This window comes from Bos indicus, chromosome 25 (genome assembly GCF_029378745.1).
Source record: "Bos indicus isolate NIAB-ARS_2022 breed Sahiwal x Tharparkar chromosome 25, NIAB-ARS_B.indTharparkar_mat_pri_1.0, whole genome shotgun sequence".
Classification (NCBI taxonomy): domain Eukaryota; kingdom Metazoa; phylum Chordata; class Mammalia; order Artiodactyla; family Bovidae; genus Bos; species Bos indicus.
Window position 1 is genome coordinate 14,845,823 of NC_091784.1, and position 22,437 is coordinate 14,868,259.

The following is a 22,437-nucleotide window of genomic DNA, read 5'->3' on the forward strand; positions in this document are numbered from 1 at the left end:
TTCTAGCTTGAATTTCTTGCCCCTTGAATTACACTGGGCTTCCCTTGTGGCTCAGCTGGTAAAGAATCCGCCTGCAATGCGGGAGACCTGGGTTTGATCCTGGGTTGGGAAGATCCCCTGGAGAACGGAAAGGCTACCCACTCCAGTATTCTGGCCTGGAGAATTCCATGGACCGTACAGTCCATGGGGTCGCGAAGAGTTGGACACGACTAAGAGGCTTTCACTTTCACTTTAATTACCCTATCTCTAGTTTTTTCGGACATCGATACTTTCGAATACAAAAAGTCAACTGATATATTGTGAAAGAAAAATCAAGGCAAGGAAAAGGCTCTGTCATCACAGGTTTGCAGTCTGAATATTACTTAAAGAAAAAGCAAGGGTACAAAATTACATTTGGACCAAAGGAAATGTACTGAGTGATCCCATTAAACAATGATAGCACAGTACAGTGTACAGTGAGAGAGATTACTTGAAATTTTAGAGGATGGGTATTAAATAACATTGTGGTTTCTGTAGCTAGTATTAATTATGCAGGGATCAGTTTAAAGGGGATCATTCAGAACTGCTCAAAAAGTTATTAAATTTACACATACTAGCAATGTAGAATTTAACACAGAATCCTCTGTTCCTCAAAGAAACCAGAATAATGTGCACAATACAATGTTTTACTTTGATGCAAACTATTTTTCAGAACACAAAATCCTCAATATTCATATTACAGCAATGCTTTTTCTTTTCTGCCCACTTAGCACCAAGAGAAATTGTTCATTACAAGGAAAGCCCTCTATCGTTTCAAGGAATATAAAAATAAGACACAGTACTAGTTCTGAAAAACTTACATTCAGAATTTCCACACTGGCCAAAGGCAGAGACTTCCAGCCCACACATTCTGAATTCCTAAAAGATCACTGTTTAATTGTTGTGAATGTGCCAGGCTTAAGAGTGTCGGAGTTTAAGCCTGTCGGAGTTTCAGTACCTCTTCAGATATTCATTTGAAGAGTTTAGATCTTTTATCATCAATTAACACTTAGGGAGCAAACACTGCAATAAACTGATCAAATACCAAAAGAGTAGTACGTAAAGCAGGATTCCAACTCACTCTTTCCTAGATTTGCCTGTAATGAACTAATCCTGGAGGAAAACACTCCAGTTCTTTCGGTTTCTAACTGAAATGACACAAAGCTGCTCCCATCTTCTTGATGAAACTGGAAAGGAAACAACACTGAGGGGACACTGTTAGCATCATTTGGTATTCAACCACTGGCGTTTGTATTCAACTACTGGTCCACATACGCTATAGACCCGGGGTTCTCGGTCTCGGCACTACTGATAGTCTCTGGCATGGTGTCTGTCCGGAGCAATGTCGCATGTTAGCGGATTCCCTGGCCTCTACTCACTAGGAACCAGCAGCCCCTCCCTAATTCCTGGTTGTGACAACCAAAATATGTACCCAAACGTTGACCAAATATCCCCCCGGGTGGGGAAAACTGCCTGGTTGAGAAACACTGATTTAGACTGAAAACTCCAAAAAAGACACTGTTCATCAAAAGCCTGGGAAGACTTTGTTCCTAGCCAGAAACATTCACCACAGAGGCAGTGGAAGAAAAACATATTATCTTTGCCCTTTCTTGATTCCTTCCACCCAATTTATGAGAAATAACCAACGTGTAGGGTAAATCACAGTGGGCACGTGAAGACCTCTGGCTCAACTTGTAGTTAACTCCCTTCAACTCGACAGTGACAAGTGAACAAATCTACAGCAGCTGCTGCATTGAAAAAAATGACCAAATACTTGCCAGTTCAAAATTAAAATAAAGCAGTCTTAAAACACTACATCGCCCCTGAACCCCACATAACTGAAAAACCCGGTCAGGACAAGCAGACTCCCAAGCTTAGTAGACAGAAGGACTTCGGAGGCGGGGAGAAAGTCAAGGTCTGAAGGTAGGGATCCGTGAAGAAACCCAAGCTCTGGTTCTCGTTTACCCGCCCTAAATCCGGGACAATTAGAATCCATTTCACATGCCAGAGCGGTCAGCCAGGTACACCACGCTGCTGTTCTCCCAAGAGGAGACCAAAGGAAAACGCTCCTTCCAGTGGTTTTCCGACTGACCCCAGGGTCTCCCTTGGCCACAAAAAGGGGGAACCAGAAAGTTGCGCGGCAGCAGCATCGCCCCAAACGAAATTCACCATCTGCAGAAGCCCCACCTCTTTCTAGACCTCAGGGGTCTTTAAACTACTGCACCAGAATCACGTGGGGACCTTGTTTAACCCACAAATCCCAGTCCCGCCCCCCTGAGGTTCGGACTTCGGGGCTGAAAATCTGGATTTTTTTTTTTTCTTAACCAAGGGCCCCAGGTGACTCCAAGGCACGCTAAAGAAGGCAAACTCGGAGACCGCAGACAACCTACAGGTTTGTAGTTGGCTCCGAAACAACTGGGGCTTCATTCCAGGCGCTTCTGGGGCCGCAGGCTGCTGGCTCTGTCATTCGAGAGGGCGAGCCGAGCAGAGGCAGGCCCCAAGGTCGGCCCCGAGGCCCCCGACTGGGCTCCGGGTCGCTCGCAGCCCCCGCACAGAACCCGGCCCCGAAGACCCCTCCCGGTCCACGGGGACCCTAGAGACCCCCAGGCTCCGTGACGTGACCAGGCCCCAGCCGCGAGGGCCGAGACGGACGCCCTCGCAGCCAGGCCACCTCAGGCGGGCCCGTTAGCCCACGGCCCCCTCCCGGGTCACAATGGCAGCTCCCGAGCGGCAAACAGTCGCCCCAGAGGAGGGGGTCTCGGGCCGCCGCGCCACGTCCACCCCCAAGCTACGGACCTTCTTCTCCAGGGACGCGTCCATGGTTGAGGCGGCCGGTGGAGCCCGAAGGAGGCCCGGCAGTCCCAGGCGCTACTTCCGCCTCCCGCGCCCCGCCGCCGTTTCCACGCTGGCAGCGCTGACGTCCAGCGCGCCCGCGGCGGGCAGGGCCGAGATGAGGTGGAGCTGCCCGGCAGCGCCGCCGGGAGGGGAATGCGGGTCTCGGGGTGCAGGGGTGGGGGCGGGGGCGGGGCGCGGCGAAGTGGGGCGGGGCCTGCGTGGGGCGGGGCCTGCGTGGGACGGGGCGCGGCGAAAAGGGGTGTAGGGGCGGGCCGCAGCGCGGAGGGGCGGGGCCTGTGGGGGCGGTGCGAGGCGCGGAGGGGCGGGGGCTGCGTGGGGGCGGGGCCCTCCAGGCTTCCGTTCCTGGCCGTCACGCCGGCTAGCCCAAAAGGTCCCAGGTGAGAGACTGTGGCGCCGTTCCAAACGCTCCTCAAAAAGCCTGTCGGGGGCGTCAGGGTAGAAGTGTGATAATTACAAGATATCAGTCATGTAGTAAAATGCTGGAGATGCTAGTAAACTCACCGGCACTTCCGGGCTTAGTCTTCCAAGCTCCCCCACTATCATCCCTCAGGAATGGAACAGGCCATTCCACCACAGTTGGGCGCAGCATCGGTGGTTTCCTAGGTGCTAAGGACTTCCGCGGGTTTCAAGTATCGGACTCCATCGAGAGTGCCGGCTGCTCTGAAAAGGCCCTCCCTAGTCAGAGCTGTGGAATTTGTCTCAGGTCTTGCCGTAGAATTTTAGACGGGAACGACTTTTGAGACAACCGGCACAGTCTTTTTCTTCATGTCGGGCCACAATTATGACTTGTTAGATAATGATAATAATAGACCAGCGGCTGCTCTTCCATTTTATGCTACATCAGCCTTGTGATGTAGAGATCATCATTATCCCGGTTTCACAGTGCCAATCTAGGTAGGATCCCAGCGCCTGTATGCTACACGTATCCTGCCTCTATAACCGCTCCCACCCCTGCTGTATAATCATAAGGTATTTCCAAGGAATGATGGAGGACATGCTGCTGCTGCTGCTAAGTCGCTTCAGTCGTGTCCGACTCTGTGCGACCCCATAGACGGCAGCCCACCAGGCTCCCCCGTCCCTGGGATTCTCCAGGCAAGAACACTGGAGTGGGTGATGGAGGACATAAATGTCCTTATTTTTCCCTGTAAACGAGAGAAACTGAAATGAACTAGTCTATCGCTGTTGCAGTCCGGAAAAGCAATTCAACACTAGAACACCGATGATATTATGACCACAGAAACATTCATTTTCTCTAGTTTTGTGCACCTCTTCTGAAATATGTGTAAATGACTGGGTCGCATTCAGTGTAGTAATTACATTGTTTGAGCTCTCTAACTTGCATCAGATAAATTGCCCAGTTATGTTAATAAAATTATGTTCTACCAAAAGAAGGCTTGTGTGTAGATTTAGAGTGTACGGTGGGAACCATTAAGGTTCTCTAGACAGCTCTGCCTGAGAAGGCAATGGCACCCACTCCAGTACTCTTGCCTGGAAAATGCATGGACAGAGGAGCCTGGTAGGCTGCAGTCCATGAGGTCGCTAAAAGTCGGACAGGACTGAGCGACTTCACTTACACTTTTCACTTTCATGCATTGGAGAAGGAAATGGCAACCCACTCCAGTGTTCTTGCCTGGAGAATCCCTGGGTCGGGGAAGCCTGGTGGGCTGCTGTCTATGGGGCCGCACAGAGTTGGACACTGAAGTGACTTAGCAGGAGCAGCAGCAGACAGCTCTGCAAACAAAAAAACGATAGATTTCTGTCTTCCAAGATTTAAAAGTGGAATGTACCTCTGCTTGAGCTAAACAACTCTCCTTTTCAAACGTGATATCAAACAGAAAAGTTGTTATACCATGAACACCTATATGCCTATTCTACAGTGAACATTTACCTATATTTGCTTTATAAATATTGTATTTACATCAGTATCCATCTGGGGCTTCTCCAGTGCCTCAGTGGTAAAGAATTTGCCTGCAGTGTTGGAGACACAGGAGATGGGAGTGATCCCTGGATTGGAAAGTTCCCCTGGAGGAGAGCATGGCAACCCACTCCAGTATTCTTGTCTGGACAGATGAGCCTGGCTGGCCTCGGTCTCAAGCAGTCTGAAGTAAGCAAACAGACTGAGTAAGCAATTCATCTTTCTATCCATCAGTACGTCTTATGTTTTGATACATTCCAAAGTTGCAGACCTCAATACATTTCACCCTTTAACACCTCATCCTTTGGATATCATTAAAAACTCCTAATTTTTAAAGCCACCTCCAAGTATCTGGATTATATTAAAAAGTAGATTCTACAAAACAAATAGAGATGTGAAAATTTTTTTTCTTTTTTTTTTTCCAACTACAATTTTATTTTTAAACTTTACAGAATTGTATTAGTTTTGCCAAATATCAGAATGAATCCACCACAGGTATACATGTGTCCCCCATCCTGAACCCTCCTCCCTCCTCCCTCCCCATACCATCCCTCTGGGTCGTCCCAGTGCACTAGCCCCAAGCATCCAGTATCGTGCATTGAACCTGGACTGGCAACTTGTTTCATACATGATATTTTACATGTTTCAATGCCATTCTCCCAAATCTTGCCACCCTCTCCCTCTCCCACAGAGTCCATAAGACTGTTCTATACATCAGTGTCTCTTTTGCTGTCTCGTAGACAGGGTTATTGTTACCATCTTTCTAAATTCCATATATATACGTTAGTATACTGTATTGGTGTTTTTCTTTCTGGCTTACTTCACTCTGTATAATAGGCTCCAGTTTCATCCACCTCATTAGAACTAATTCAAATGTATTCTTTTTAATGGCTGAGTAATACTCCATTGTGTATATGTACCACAGCTTTCTTATCTATTCATCTGCTGATGGAGAGATGTGAAATTTATTGATACATTATCTATTTTAAAAGTAGACTTTAAAACTCAACATGAAAAAGTGGGAATAATTGGTTCATTCAATATTTACCCAAATATTTATTGACTACCATCTTGGACAGTCAGGGGCTAGACATACAAGAATAAGGCAAGATCCTACTGTTAAGAAAATACAAAGGCAGAGGGTTTTACTTTGGGACCTAGGAGGAGGTCTGTGAAATTCCAGAAACTATGCCCCAAATTTTGCACCAGTGTATTTTTCTGGAGAGAATGAGCATAGCTTTCATTTTATACTCAAGTCACACACACACACACACACACACACACACACACACACACACCTGGAAAAACAAATTAAAACCATTTAGCCTATAGATAGATAAATTATAATACAGCAATCTATGGGCTAGTATGAAGAAAGGGTACAATGAGAAAAATATTGTAGGAAGTCAGAACATGAAACCACTCACTGTGTGGAAAACTGAGCTTATACGTTCTGATATAGACTTTTCCTGATAGACAAAAAGCAAACCAAATAAAAGAAGTTTGTGGTTATTTTTCCCTTTGAATCCATTCATATGGTTTTTGTTATACCCTGAATAATATTTACATACCCACAATATGGGTTTCCCTGGTGGCTCAGATGGTAAAGAATCTGCCTGCAACACAGGAGACCGGGGTTCAGTCCCTGGGTTGGGAAGATCCCCTGGAGAAGGGAATGGCAACCCACTCCAGTATTACTACCTGGAGAATTCCATGGACAGAAGAGCCTGAAAGGCCCATGACTGTCAATAAAGTCCATGACTATTTGCAAAGGGTTGCAAATAGAAACAACTGAGCAACTAACACACACACATTATACTGTAGTTTTAGAATCAACCAAGTTTCATATATGGAATATATATTTATTATTCATCATTGTTGTTCAGTTGCTCAGTCATGTCCAGCTCTTTGTGACCCCATGGACTCCAGCACTCCAAACTTCGCTGTCCTTCACCATCTCCTGGAGTTTGCTCAAACTCCTGTCCGTTGAGTCATTGATGCCATCCAACCATATCATCCTCTGTCACCCCCTTCTTATTCTGCCCTCAGTCTTGCCCAGCATCAGGGTCTTTTCCCGTGAGTCGGCTTTTTGCATCAGGTGTCCAAAGTATTGGAGCTTCAGCTTCAGCACCAGTCCTTCCAGTAAACATTCATGGTTGATTTTGTTTAGGATTGACTGGTTTGGTCTCCTTGCAATCCAAAGACTGCAATCCAAGGGACTCTCAAGAGTCTTCTCCAGAACCACAGTTCGAAAGCATCAATTCTTCAGAGCTTAGCCTTCTTTATGGTCCAACTCTCACATCCATATATGACTACTGGAAAAACCATAGCTTTGAATATGTCAAAAGTCATAGACCTTTGTCTATAGACTTTTGTCTTTGGACCTTTGTTGGAAAAATGACATCTCTGCTTTTTAACATGCTGTCTAGGTTGGTCATAGCTTTTCTTCCAAGGAGCAGGCATCTTTTAATTTCATGGCTGCAATCACCATCTGCAGTGATTTCAGAGCCCAAGAAAATACAGTCTGTCACTGTTTCCATTGTTTCTCCATCTGTTTGCCATGAAGTGATGGGACCGGATGCCATGATCTTTGTTTTCTGAATGTTGAGTTTTAAGCCAACTTTTTCACTCTCCTCTTTCACCTTCATCAAGAGGCTCTTTAGTTCTTCTTTGCTTTCTGCCATTAGGGTGCTGTCATCTGTGTATCTGAGGTTATTGATATTTCTCCCGACAATCTTGATTCCAGCTGTGCTTCATCCAGCCTGGCATTTTGCATGATGTACTCTGCATTTAAGTTAAATAATCAGGATGACAATATACAGCCTTGATGTACTCCTTTCCCAATTTGGAACCAGTCTGTTGTTCCGTATCCAGTTCCAGCTGTTGCTTCTTGACCTGCATACAGGTTTCTCAGAATGTAGGTAAGATGGTCTGGTGTTCCCATCTCTTGAAGAATTTTCCACAGCTTATTGTGATCCACACAGGCAAAGGCTTTAGTCTAGGCAATGGCACCCCACTCCAGTACTCTTGCTTGGAAAATCCCATGGACGGAGGAGCCTGTTAGGCTGCAGTCCATGGGGTCGCTAAGAGTCGGACACGATTGAGCGACTTCACTTTCACTTTTCACTTTCATGCATTGGAGAAGGAAATGGCAGCCCACTCCAATGTTCTTGCCTGGAGAATCCCAGGGACAGGGGAGCCTGGTGGGCTGCCGTCTATGGGGTCGCACAGAGTCGGACACGACTGAAGTGACTTAGCATAGCATAGCATAGCATAGGCAATGAAGCAGTAGATGTTTTTCTGGATTTCCCTTGCTTTTTCTATGATCCAACGGATGTTGGCAATTTGATCTCTGGTTCCTTTGCCTTTTCTAAAACCAGCTTGTACATCTGGAAGTTCTTGGCTGACGTACTGTTGAAGTCTAGCTTGAAGGATCTTGAGCATTACCTTCCTAGCATATGAAACAAGTGCAATTTTACAGTAATTTGAACATTCTTTGGCATTGCCCTTCTTTGGGATTGAAATGAAAACTGATCTTTTCCAGTCCTTTGGCCACTGCTAAGTTTTCCAAATTTGCTGGCATATTGAGTGTGGCACTTTAACAGCATCATCTTTTAGGATTTGAAAGCTCAGCTGGAATTCCATCATCTCCACTAGCTTTGTTCATAGTGATGCTTCCTAAGGCCCACTCAACTTCATACTCTAGGGTGTCTGGGTCTATGTGAGGGATCACACCATCATGGTTATTCAGGTCATTAAGACCTTTTTTGTATTGTTCTTCTGTGTATTCTTGCTACCTCTTAATATCTTCTGCTTCTGTTAGGTCCATATGGTTTCTGTCCTTTATTGTGCCCATCTTTGCATGAAATGTTCCCTTGGTATCTCTAATTTTCTTGAAGAGATCTCTAGTCTTTTGTATGCTATTTTCCTCTACTTCTTTGCACTGTTCACTTATGAAGACTTTCTTATCTCTCATTATTCTTTGGAACTCTGCATTCAGATGAGTATATCTTTCCTTTTCTCCTTTTCCTTTAGCTTCTCTTCTTTTCTCAGCTATTTGTGGGCTTCCTCAGACAACCATTTTGCCTTGATGCATTTTTTTCCCCTTGGGGATGGTTTTGGTCACTGCCTCCTGTACATGTTACAAACGTCCATCCATAGTTCTTCAGGCACTCTGTCTTTCAGATCTAATCCCTTGAATCTATTTGTCACTTCCACTGTATAATCATAAGGGATTTGATTTAGATCATACCTGAATGGCCTAGGAATTGAAGGCAGGAGGAGAAGGGGACAACAGAGGATGAGAGATGGTTGGATGGCACCACCGACTTGATGGACATGAGTTTGAGTAGGCTCCAGGAGTTGGTGATGGACAGGGAAGCCCAGCATGCAGGAGTCCATGGGGTGCAAAGAGTCGTACATGACTGACTGACTGAACTGAAATTACCTGTAAAAAATAGATCGAATCATTTTTACTACTTTAAAAATTTGAGAGAAGCCTGCAGTCCCTAAAGGTGACTTGAGGTGGCGACCCTGAGACTATTTGTATCCTAACTTACTTCGTTGGTTATACCAAGTTCACTAACAAAGTTTTTCTTTAAAAACTCTTATTGTTAAAATGTAGAAAACAACTTAAATTAATTGTCATTGACTGAAAGTTATGACCAACCTAGATAGCATATTCAAAATCAGAGACATTACTTTGCCAATAAAGGTCCATCTAGTCAAGGCTATGGTTTTTCCAGTAGTCATATGTGGATGTGAGACTTGGACTATAAAGAAAGCTGAGCGCCAAAGAATTGATGTTTTTGAACTGTGGTGTTGGAGAAGACTCTTGAGAGTCCCTTGGACTGCAAGGAGATCCAACCAGTCCGTTCTAAAGGAGATCAGCCCTGGGATTTCTTTGGAAGGAATGATGCTAAAGCTGAAACTGCAGTACTTTGGCCACCTCATGCGAAGAGTTGACTCATTGGAAAAGACTCTGATGCTGGGAGGGATTGGGGGCAGGAAGAGGAGGGGACGACAGAGGATGAGATGGCTGGATGGCATCACTGACTCGCTGGACATGAGTCTGAGTGAACTCTGGGAGTTGGTGATGGACAGGGAGGCCTGGCGTGCTGCGCTTCATGGGGTTGCAAAGAGTCGGACAGGACTGAGCGACTGAACTGAACTAAACTGAATACCCTGTAAGCTTCACCCCCATTGAAAGGAGCCTTCTCAGACACCCTATAAACAATCACACCTTCTCAAATAATCCTAGTTCCCTCCCAAGAAAAAATAACCATTTCCCATATTTATAGTAATCATTCACTTACATTTTCTTTGCAGTTTTATCACCCAAAGATGCACTCCTAACCCTTGTAGTTTAGCTTCATCTTTAAAAACAAAACCAAAAAACACCTATTCATATCTGTACCTTTTTATCTCTTTTAATCTACAGGTTTTCCTATATATTTTTCCTCCTTTGCAATTTAATTGTTGAAGACACCAGATTATTGTTCCAGATTTTCCTTAGCCTGGATTTTCCTCTGTTCAGTATATTTCCTGCAGCTTAGCTGTTTAATGTAGGTTTAATCAGATTCAGATTTGAAATCTGCAGAAAAGAATTCAAAGATGGTGTTGTTCTCTTCACCAAGAGGCACTCAATATCTGGTTTTCTGTCTTTTTGTGTTGTTAGAAGGCTCTCAGTCATGTCCGAATCTTTGCGACCCCATGGACTGTAGCCTTCGAACCTCCTCCATCCATGGAATTTTCCAGGCAAGAGTACTGGAATGGGTTGCCATTTCCTTCTCCAGGGGATTGTCCTGACACAGGGATTGAACCTGATTCTCCCGCATTGCAGGCAGACGTTTTTTCCGGCTGAGCCATGATTCTTTAACTTACATTAATTCTGACCTCAATGGAAGAGCTGTGAATTTTTAAAATACCATATACATTTTTACAACTGAGGAAGGTTTTTCAAGAGTATAAATCCAAGCTTTGATTTCATGTCACCGTACTTTCCATTTTTAAGATTCTTGTCTTTTTGTTTGATTTTTAAATTTTATTTAATTTTTTGGCTGCACTGGGTCTTCATTGCCGCACGTGGCCTTTCTGAAGTTGCCACAAGCTGGGACTACTCTAGTTGTTGAGTGAGGACTTTGCTTGCTGGAGGACTTCTCCAGCTCTAGAGTGCAGGCTCAGGACTTATGATGCCTGAGGTTAGTTGCCCTGAGAAATGTGGGATCTTCCTGGACCAGGGGTTGAACCTGTGTCCCCTGCATTGGCAGGTGAATTCTTAACCTCTGGACCACCAGGGAAATCTGTCATGTTTGTTTTGACATAACTTCAGACTTATGTACAAGAAGAGTACAAAGAATTTTTGAAAACTCTTCACCTAAATCCCCCCATTTTACCATCCTTGCTTCACTGTTCTCTCTTAAACCCACACATTTTTTTTTTTCCTGAATCATTTCATAGTCAGTTGCAGATGTTACCCTTGGTTTCTCAACAAGTTGATGTATATTTATGAAGGACATCCTCCTTCACAACCACAATACAAGCACCAAAATTAGGAAATCAACATTGATACTACAATATTTTCTAATCAATAAACTCTATTCAGATCTTGACAATTGTTCCAGTAACGTCCAGGAAGGCAGAAGACTAGAATAATGCATTCTAGAATAGTTCCTCCGACTATGTGTTTCACAACAGTGAAGGGTACAGGCCAGATACTTTGCAGAATGTCCATCAATGTGAGGTTTCCATCTACTTTTAGAAGGTCCTTATGTTGATATTTCAAATGCGTAGTGACTTTCTTCATATAAATGTCCAGAGCCTCACCTGATATAAAAATAGATTAATGTCTTATTATTCACAAATCTCAGGTAATGAATAATCATGTTTTCTTCCCCAGAAGCTTGCAAAAGATTATAAACTATTCTTTCAATGGTAGACTTTTAAATCAAAGGTGTAAATATTGAATTATGCCCAGACCAGCTTTTCCTTGGTTAGTTCTATAGCATATTTTCACAGCTCAGATTCTAGACCCAAGTCAATCTGGGGTCTTAAAGCTGTGCAAGTGAAAGCTCCTTGGACAAGTTGCTTAAGCTCATGATGTTTTGGTTTACTGATCTGTAAAATCCAGGTTATACTTAACCTTTCATTGTGCTTTAGCATACATTTGTATGCTTCTTTTTTTTTTCTTTTCATCAAAGAAGCACATCAACAAGAACTCTTTGGACCCGCATCCCTTCCAGTTACTCTCATGGTCTCAGTTTTCATGACACAAGCACCACGGACTCATTTCTTTTTTTGTTTGTTTGTTCATTTATTTTTGGCTGCACGGGATCTTATGTTGCTGCGTGAGGGCTTTAACTGCGGTGCATGGGCTTCTCACTGCGGTGGCTTCTCTTGTTGTGGCTTGTGGGCCGTAGAGCACGGACTCGATAGTTGTGGCCCACGGGCTTATTTGCCCTGCAGCCTGAGGAATCTTCCTGCACCAGGGATGGACCCATGTCATCTGCATTGGCAGGTGGATTCTTAAACACTGGACTACCAGGGAAGTCCAACCAACTCATTTCAATCTAGTTTCAGCTCCCTTCACCCAAGCAAATCTCATCCACCCATAGAATCTTCTCAATCCATTTTACCTCATGTCTCAGCTACATCGGATCCAGATAATCACCCTCCTTTCACAACTGAGACTTTTCTTGCTTCCTAAAGTATCGAACTCTTGGTTGTCCTCTCCTCTCTGCCCTTTCTCAGTCCTTCTTCCTCTACCTAACATATAATCATTGGATTTCCTCAGCACTCATCCCTAAAGTCCTTTTCTTACTCTATACATTCTCATCCTCCATTATTCACTTAACATCTCAGCATCTTGTTTTTCAAACTGAGAGTCACCTCATTAATGGGTTGTGAAATCAGTTCACTGGGTCATATCTAGCAAAAACTCAAATGGAATAAAAAACATCAGAACACATGGTATATGGAATAAGAATAGTTAGGAGAAACTCCAAATATCCATCAACAGAAATAAATTGTGGTCTGGCCATACAATGGAGTGGAATATTATACAACAGTAAAAGGGAATAAAGCACTGGTGTATGGAATAACACATAGTAGGAATCAGCAAACTTTTCTGTCAAGTGCCAGGCAGAAAGTATTTTAGGCTTTGTGGACCATTTGTCTCTGTTGCAGCTACTCAACTCTGTGTAGCATGAATGTAGCCATAGACAATACATAAAGAAATGAGTCATGACAGTGTCCCAATAAAACTTTATTTATAGGCACTGAATTTTGAATTTAATTATTCTGATTTGTTAAAGTTGTTTGAAAATATAAAGCCATTCTTAGCTTTTGGGTCTTTAAATAAACAGGCAGTAGGCAAGATTTGGCCCATAGGGTATAGTTTGCTGATCACTGTCATAGATGAATCTCAAAAACATGAAGCTGAGTGAAAGAAGCTAAACACAAATTAATACAGATTTATCTGTATTAATATATTATTATTTATAATATAATAAATATATTTATGAATATATCCTTTGTGATTTCATTTATATGAAATTCTAGACAATGCAAACTCATCTATAATGACAGAAAGTCTGGGGCCAAGGGTCAAAGGGTTTCCCCAGTGGCTCAGGGGTAAAAGAATCTGCCTGCCAGTGCAGGAGACTCAGGTTTGATCCCTGGGTCAGGAATATCCTCTGGAGATGGAAATGGCAACCCACTCCAGTATTCTTGCCTGGGAAATCCCATAGACAGAGGAACCAGGGGGTTAAGTCCACGGGGTCACAAGAGTCAGACACGACTGAGCGACTAAATAACAACATGGGGTCAAAGGGAATTGAATGCATGGGGTACTAGGGGACTTTTGAGAGTGATAGAAGTGTTCTGTATTTTAAAAATATTTATTTATTTGGCTGTGCCAGGTCTTAGTTGCAGCACTCCAAATATTTTCACTTGCAGCATGCTGAATATTTTTACTTGCAGCTTGCAGGATCATTAGTGTGGCATTCAGAATCTAGTTCTCTGACCAGAGATCAAACCCTGGGCCTCTGCATTGGTAGTGAGGTGTCTTAGCCTATGGGCCACCAGGGAAGTTCTCAGTTTGCCTTTAAAAAGGCTTTACTGAGGGATTTTCCTGTTGGTCTAGTGGTTAGGACTCCACAGTTTCACTGCTGAGGGCCAGGATTCAATCCTTGATCTGGAAACTAAGATCCTGCAAGCTGAATGGTGTTGGGTGGGGTGGGGTGGGGTGGATGGGGTGGGTGAGTGGGGTGAGGGGAGTAGGGGTGGGGGCTTCCCTGAACCCTTTGGGGAACTGAGATTTTGAGGGAGGACGTGAGCCACCCGGTCTCCAAGCTTGGCCCTGCAGTAGACTTTTCTCTGATCTAAACTCTGAAGTTGATGTTTGTTTGGCCTCACCATGCAGCAGGTACTCAAATTTGCCATCAGGAACAATCAAGTTCTCTGTTAACAACTCTGTTCTCTGTTAAACAGAGAAACTGGATCCTCTGCTTATAAGCCTTCCTTGCTGCTAGAATAAAGCGTATGTCCTTCACATTGCCCAAAGGTGTGGTATTACCCTTTTCAACCTCTTTGGTCTCAGCTGTCATTCTTTGGGCAATGTCGTCAGTACTTATAGGCACCTATGTGTTTCCTTCAATGTACTTAGCATAACTGTAATTAAGTAGTTATTTAATGCCTGTCTCCCCTGATAGACTACGAATGCAATTTCTGTAAAGATGGAGTCTGTCTTAATCTTATTTTGTCCCTAAGGACTAGCAGATAAGCTCTAAAAAAAATTTGTGGAATGAATGGATCAATGAATGAATGATGAATCTATATGGCATGATGTGCGGATTTTATTTCTAGACATTTCCATTATTTTCAATCTGGTTTTAATGGGTTTATTTATTGCTCAGTTGCTAAGTTGTGTCCAACTCTGCACCCCATGGATTGCAGAATGCCAGGTTTCTCTGTCCTTCACTGTCCCCTGGAGCTTAAAGACACTTTATCTTCCAAGTGGCGATTTTTACCTCCCAAGTCTGGGCAGGTCAATGTCTAGGATGGAGTGGGTGTTCAATGAGTAGTTACTGAATGCCTTGATTCAACAAATATTTTCTGAGAGTCCACTATATGCCAGACAGTATTTCAGGAGTCAGGAATACAATGATTGAAAGAGATTTTTTAAAATGTATTTCTTTATTTTTGGTTGCACTCCGTCTTCGTTGCTGTGAGTGAGTTTTCTATGGTTGCAGCAAGCGGGGGCCTCTCTTGTGGAGCACAGGCTGCAGGCACAGGGGCTTCAGTAGTTGTGGCTCTCGGGCTTTGTAGTTGTGGAGCACGGGTGTAGTTGTTCTGGGGCATGTGGAATCTTCCTGGACCAGGGATCAAACCGGTGTCCCCTGCATTGTGGGTAGATTCTTATCCACTGTACCACCAGGAAGTCCTTAAAAGAGATTAAGCCTCTGCATTTGTGGATCTTAACATTCCTTAGGAATGGGATAATAACAAATGGTTCTATAATATATTTGTTTTAGGTATCATAAAAGTAAATTATGAATGAATTCATGCCTCAGGCTTTAAATTTGAAATCTTTGTTCTAAAACGTTGGAAATATCTATTCAGTGATAACTAGCTGGAAATAAAAGAAAATTAAGCAAAACCAACTTACTACTACCAACAGTTTACTAATTGTTAAGACCCTGAGGAAGATGTTTCCAAGTGTTTCTGTTACTTAAAGGACTTTTCTTTGATGTTTGAGCGTCTCTGGAAATTCACATTTGACCATCAGCTAATTATCACTGGAGAAGCATTGGGCATGAAGTCTTAGAAAATTTGAAACAGATATTTTAACACTGATGCAGCCATAAGAAAAAAAATTTACTAACATTGTATTTAATCTTTTTTTAAATATTTATTTATTTATTTTGACTATGCCGGGTCTTGGTTGCAGCACTTGGGATCTTCAGTTGCAGCATTCGAACTCTTTAATTGGAGCATGTGGGGTCTAGTTCCCTGATCAGGGATCCAGCCTGGGTCCCCTGCATTGGGAGCATGCAATTTTAGCCACTGGACCACCAGGGAAGTCCCTTTACTAAGATTTTAAACTATGTTAAAAGAACATTTAAGATGTTATTTTCTTTTTGTTTAAGATGTTCTAAGTAGGATTTTAGAGTATATTGAAATTTTAGGTGACATTGTAAAAAGGTGAAATAGTATAAAATGGTAATTTTACCTTTCATGTGTCTCAGATTTATATTTTATGAAAGAATTCAGTCTTCTCTAACATTTGTTATTGCTGTTCACTCGCTAAGTCATGTCTGACTCTTTCATTGTATGCCCCAAAAGAATAATGAACAATGACATTAACAGACAATATAAAAACAGAAAAACGTGTGTAGATGATGATACACATGAAAAAGTGTCAACATTACTAGTGATTAAAGAGTGCAAAAATCAAGTGAGATTTTTTCCTGTAAAATTAAGTGGGTTTTTTTTTTTTTTTTTTGCTAATAATGTTAATCTGCTGTTACTTAGAGTAGAAGAAATACTCTCATGCATTGCTGGTTGAATTTCAAAGTTTTATGACACCTTTTATAGATTTCAGTTACATTCAACTGAGTGCAGTTTGCAATTCAGTAATAACAGAAAACGGAGAAGGCAATGGCAACCCACTCCAGTACTCTTGCCTGGAAAATTCCATGGACAGAGGAGCCTGGTGGGCTGCAGTCCATGGGGTCACGAAGAGTTGGACACGACTGAGCGACTTCACTTTCACTTTTCTCTTTCATGCATTGGAGAAGGAAATGGCAACCCACTCTAGTGTCCCTGGGATTCTCCAGGGACAGCAGAGCCTGGTGGGCTGCCGTCTATGGGGTCGCACAGAGTCGGACACGACTGAAGCGACTTAGTAGTAGTAGTAGTAATAACAGAAAAACCTAAAATATACATATCTTTTGTCCCCCAAATTCTGCTCCCAGAAATTTAAACTAAAAAATCTTTAAGTTAAAGGTTTAGCTATAAGAATGTCATATCAGCATTGTTTATAATGATGAAAAATTTTAAACAGTCTATATATTCGATAATATAATGAAAGATTAGTCGTTATGGTAAACTTGGTCGAAACACACCTTTCCAAACAATGTTGTAGAAAACCTACTTATTGACATGGAGAGATGATATGTTGACTCAAAAAGATATCTAAGATATCTTTGCCTGGTTTGCAAAGATGGATCTGGGCCCTTTATAAATATGTGTCCTTTGACAGCTTGGCACGATGTTATGTTACATTTTGTCAGTAGAGGGCGCCAGAGAGACATTACAGGAGGAAAGAGTTTTGCTTTTAGGTTTGTACTGGTGGCCTCTCCAGTGCTGGGAGCATCTTTTCTTGCTGCTGCTGCTGCTAAGTCACTTCAGTCGTGTCTGACTCTGTGTGACCCGATAGACGGCAGCCCATCAGGCTCCCCTGTCCCTGGGATTCTCCAGGCAAGAACACTGGAGTGGGTTGACATTTCCTTCTCCAATGCATGAAAGTGAAAAGTGAAAGTGAAGTCGCTCAGTCGTGTCTGACTCTTCGCGACCCCATGGACTTCAGCCTACCAGGCTCCTTTGTCCATGGGATTTTCCAGGCAAGAGTACTGGAGTGGGGTGCCATCGCCTTCTCCACAGCTTTCCTTAGATGTAAGGAAAAACTCACTCCTATGTCTCCTCCACTGTTGATACTTTACTGTTGATACAACACGACTCCACTTCTAACAGATGTGAGGGTTTTCCACTCACCTAGCAGTTCTGTGACATCAGCTGGGTGTGATGTCCAATAATTTAATTCTGACACTACCTGGTGAGTATCAGATCCCGTAGGTTAAGGCCTCAGTCCCACAAGACTTCTTCCCACTTCAGATGCCAACCACAAATGTAGGTTGTTTCCATATGTTCCTGACCAGCTGGATATAAATCAGATTTTCTCACAACCTCCTCCTTGGATCTGATTAATTTGCTAGAGTGATTTATAGAACTCAGAGAAACATTTTACTTACTAGGTTACCAGTTTATTATAAAAGGATATAATTCAGAAATCAGTTCAGTCGCTCAGTTGCTCAGTCGCATCTGACTCTTTGTGACCCCATGGACTGCAACATGCCAGGCTTCCCTGTCCATCACCAATTCCTGGAGCCTACTCAAATTCATGTCCACCAAGTTGGTGATGTCATTCAACCATCTTATTCTCTGTCGTCCCCTTCTCCACCTGCCTTCAGTCTTGCCCAGCATCAGGGTCTTTTCAAACAAAGGATTGGAGCTTCAGCTTCAGCATCAGTCCTTCCAATGAATATTCAGGACCGATTTCCTTTAGGATGGACTGGTTGGATCTCCTTACTGTCCAAGGGACTCTCAAGAGTCTTCTCCAACACCACAGTTCAAAAGCATCAATTCTTTGGTGCTCACCTTTCTTTATGGTCCAACTCTCACATCCATACATGACTACTGGAAAAACCATATCTTTGAGTAGATGGACCTTAGTCGGCAAAGTAATGTCTCTGCTTTTTAATATGCCATGTAGGTTTGTCATAGCTCAGGAAGAGCCGGATGGAAAAGGTTCATAGGGCAGGGTATGTGGGATGGGGCTTGAAGCTTCCATGCCCTGGGAAGGGACGCACTCTTCCCCAGATCGCCACATGTCCACCACCCAAAAGCTCTCTGAATCCCATCCTCTCAGGGTTCTATGGAAGCATCATTACAAAGGCGCGGTTGATTAAATCACTGGTGATTGCTTCAGTCTCCAGCCCTCAGCCCCCCTCCCCGGAGGTGAGGTGGGACTAAAAGTCCCAACCCTCTAATGTTGCAATTGGTTTCCCCTGGCAACAAGTCCGGCCTTAAAGGCAATCCAAAAGATGCCTCATTAACATAAACTCAGTTGTAGTTGAATGGGGCTTGTTGCAAGGAAATGGCAACCCACTCCAGTATCCTTGCCTGGAAAATCTCAGACAGAGGCCCCTGGACAGAGGAGCCTGGTGGGCTGCAGTCCATGGGGTCACAAAGAGTCTGAGCGACTAACACACTTGTTGCAAATAACTAGACACTCTTCCTTTCAGTTTGAGGACTCGGAAGCTATTTCAGGCACAAAGTACAAAACTGTAGACCAAATATTATAACAAAGTGATGCTCCCATTGCTCTTATCACTCAGAAAATCCAAGCATTTTAGGAACTCTGTGCCAGAAATTGGACACAGATCAAATAAATATTTCTTATTATAAATCACAAAATCGTTGGGACTTCCCTGGAGGTCTGTGATTAAGACTCCGCTCATCCAGTGAAGGGGGGTGGGGTTCAATCTCTCGTTGGGGAACTAAGATCCCATATGCTGCACAGCCAAATTACATAAATAATTTTTTTTAATGCTTAAGAAAATCACTGTATCACACCCTGGTACTCACTCTGGTTGTTTTCCTGGTGGCTCAGCAGTAAAGAATCTGCCTGCAATGTAGGAGATGTGGGTTCCATCCCTGGGTCAGGAAGATCCTCTGGAGAAGGAAATGGCAACCCACTCCAATATTCTCTCCTGGAAAATCCCATGGACAGAGGAGCCTGGCAGTCTACAGTCCATGGGGTTGCAAAGATTGAGACACAACTGAGCAGCTAAACAACAAACCTCCAATGAGGTCCCACAACAGTTTACCCTAGAAGGCAGATCTCCAGCAAATTCCACTGGCTGGCAGGTCCTTAGAACAACTGATTTCTCTGCCATTGGATTTCAGCCCTAAAGGGTAGGAAGGGTTCTTCTTGGGTGTTTTATCTCAGTCCTAGGAGTAGTGGCTGGTCCTTATATCTGCTATTTCTGTATTCTTTAGGGTTCTCTTGTATTCAATCCCTCATCATTTGAATTTACCATATAACAATTCTTTATACAGTCGATAGTCATTATTTGGTGATTCTGTATTTGCAAATTCACCTACTTGCTAAAATTTGTTTGGAAGCCCCACAACCAATACTCTTGATGCTTTTGCTATCATTTGAAGACATGCATGTGCTCAGAGAAGCAAAAACTTTGAATCCTCTAACTTGCATGTTCCCAGCTACAGTCAAACAAGGCGATGCTTGACCTTTTTGTTATCTCTCCTACTGCAAGTGTCCCTTTTCACAGTGATTCCTACATTTTTATGCTTTTTGTTAGGAATTTCACTGTTTTAAATGGCTAAGCTTAATTCTACAGTGCTGTCTAGTACTCCTAAATGCAAAAAGGCCATGATGTGCCTTCTGTAGAGAATACCTAGTTTTGTTCGGGCAGGAGTTATAAAGCTGTTGGGTTGAGAGTTCAGTGTTAACACATCCACAATGCATATTCAATAAAGTGTCCTTTGTGTTTCAACAGAAACACAAAGCAAGGCTTTGTATTGATCAATTGGTGAAATGTGACCAGAGGCTGAAAGGAACCTATCCCTGTAATTCCTCTAGGAGGAAGGGTTAGCATTTGCTAGTTTAGTGCTTATAGCAACTTTATAGAATGTAACTAATTCGAGTAATAAAAATCGATTGTATCAAACTTTCCCTGTTCTAATTACAATGTGATTTCTCTCTCCTGATTGGATCATTCATAACACTAACATCACCTTTAAACCATTATTCCACTAATTAATTATTTCTTCCACATATTAGTAGAGTCATACCTTTCTTTTGAAAGTAATTGAAGTTTCAGAGGTTCAAAAAAGCATAATTGGAGAAGAGAACTCTCTGAAATGAATTCCACCTTTTATGTGGAAATTCTTAATTGCATATTTGAATATGCACTATCATTAAAGCTGCCTGTAGCGTTGGGTTTTTCATAATTTCAGATTTTTAAAAATCTCTTCTTGACATATTTTAGGAGAACTAAAAAGGTATTTCTTTCCCCAAAGCTTAACAATGAAAAATTAATGATATAAATGTAATTGGCTGGCCTATTATTCCACACCAACGTGGGCAGAATAGTCACTGAAAACAAAGCTGGTGAGAACAATTCCTGTGCCAGAGAAACCCTCTATTTCAAATATTTCTTTCAAATGGCACAAAGTACCAAGTCTCAGGTGAACTCTCTGATGTCCACCATCCCTATTAAGAAATCCATGGCCCCATTTTCGTATTCTCTTGAGGGCAGGATGGAAAGTGGAAAGTGTTCCAAACTTCTCAAAAAGAGCAAGGGATGGATACAACTCTCACCTTAGCATTTTGTTTTACTTCCAGCCCAAACTAAGCCCACCAGCTTCCCTGGTGGCTCAGTGGTAAAGAATCCCCCTGCCAATGCAGGAGACATGGGTTCGATTCCTGGGTCAGGAAGATTCCCTGGAGAAGGAAATGGCTAGTATTCTTGTGTGGAGAATTCTATGGACAGAGGAGCCTGGCAGGCTACCGTCCATGGGGACGCAAAAGAGTTACACACGACTGAGCAACTGAACAACACCAGCAACGTTCAGTTCAGTCGCTCAGTCGTGTCCGACTCTTTGCAACCCCACAGGCTGCAGCACGCCAGGCCTCCCTGTCCATCACCAACTCCTGGAGTTTACTCAAACTCATGTCCATTGAGTTGGTGATGCCATCCAACCGTCTCATCCTCTGTCCTTCTCCTCTCGCCTTCAGTCTTTCCCAGCATCGGGTCTTTTCTAATGAGTCAGTTCTTCGCATGAGGTGGCCAAAGTATTGGAGCTTCAGCTTCAGCATCCATCCTTCCAAAGAATATTCAGGACTGATCTCCTTTAGGATGGACTGGCTGGATCTCTTTGCAGTCCAAGGGACTCTCAAGAGTCTTCTCCAACACCACAGTTCAAAAGCATCAATTCTTAGGCACTCAGTTTTCTTTATAGTCCAACTCACATCCATCCGTACAACAACGCTAAGAGGGTCTGAAAACAAGCGTATGGAACCAAGCACTTTCAGATGACTGGTGCCAGTGTTAAGGGAGTAAGAGTTGCCTAGGTCATAGAGACAGAATTCTTTTTATGCATATATGAATTTATTTATTTTTGGCTGTTTTGGGTCTTCGTTGCTGCATATGGGGTTTCTCTAGTTGCGGCAAGCAGGGGCAACTCTCCTTTGTGGTACATGGGCTTCTCATTGCAGTAGCTTCTCTTGTTGTGGGGCATAGACTTTGGAATGCATGGGTTTCAGTAGTTGGAGTGCATGGGCTCAGTAGTTGTGGAGTGCTGGGCTTAGTTGCCCCAAGGCATGTGGAATTTTCCCAGACCAGGTATTGAATCCACATCCCCTGCATTGGTAAGCAGATTCTTAACCACCGGACCACCCAGGAAGTCCAAGACAGATTTCTTAGGTGTGGTTTTTCACATTAGAGCTGACATGCGATGATTTCATGGTGGGATTTCTTCATATCATTTCTGTTAAGAGGAGAAATTAAGGCTCTGGTTGGAACTAGGCTTGTGTCTTCTTCCTGCTAACCTCCTCTCTGGAACTTTTTCAGCTAGAGTACCCATTCTTTCTCTCCTATGGACATTCATGTAGTGAAACAGAGCAGGACTCTATGATCCTTGCCCCCCACCCTGTCTTCTGCCTGCCTTTTGCCTGTGGAAAACTTGAATCAAAGAACAAGTTTAATCAGAGAAGTGAGAAATGCTGAAACAAAAACAGTCAAAGGAGACTAAGTAATAATAACGTTGTCATTAAGTATAGT

General features: G+C 43.2%; 1 protein-coding gene across 3 annotated transcripts in view; it reads right to left on the minus strand.

The window, feature by feature from the left end:
- Window positions 1–3,004, minus strand: part of PDXDC1 (pyridoxal dependent decarboxylase domain containing 1) — a 54,976-nt gene extending 51,972 nt beyond the window's left edge. Inside the window, exon 1 of one of the 3 annotated variants that reach the window (XM_019987567.2) lies at window positions 2,815–3,004. In XM_019987567.2, coding sequence (XP_019843126.2) covers window positions 2,815–2,838 — 24 coding nt within the window. In that variant the 5' untranslated portion in view covers window positions 2,839–3,004. Of the gene's footprint in view, window positions 1–2,408; window positions 2,432–2,814 lie in introns of those variants that run through there. The other 2 variants (XM_019987566.2, XM_070779703.1) reach the window with 2 other exon arrangements.
- Between the last annotated feature and the right edge of the window lie 19,433 nt (window positions 3,005–22,437).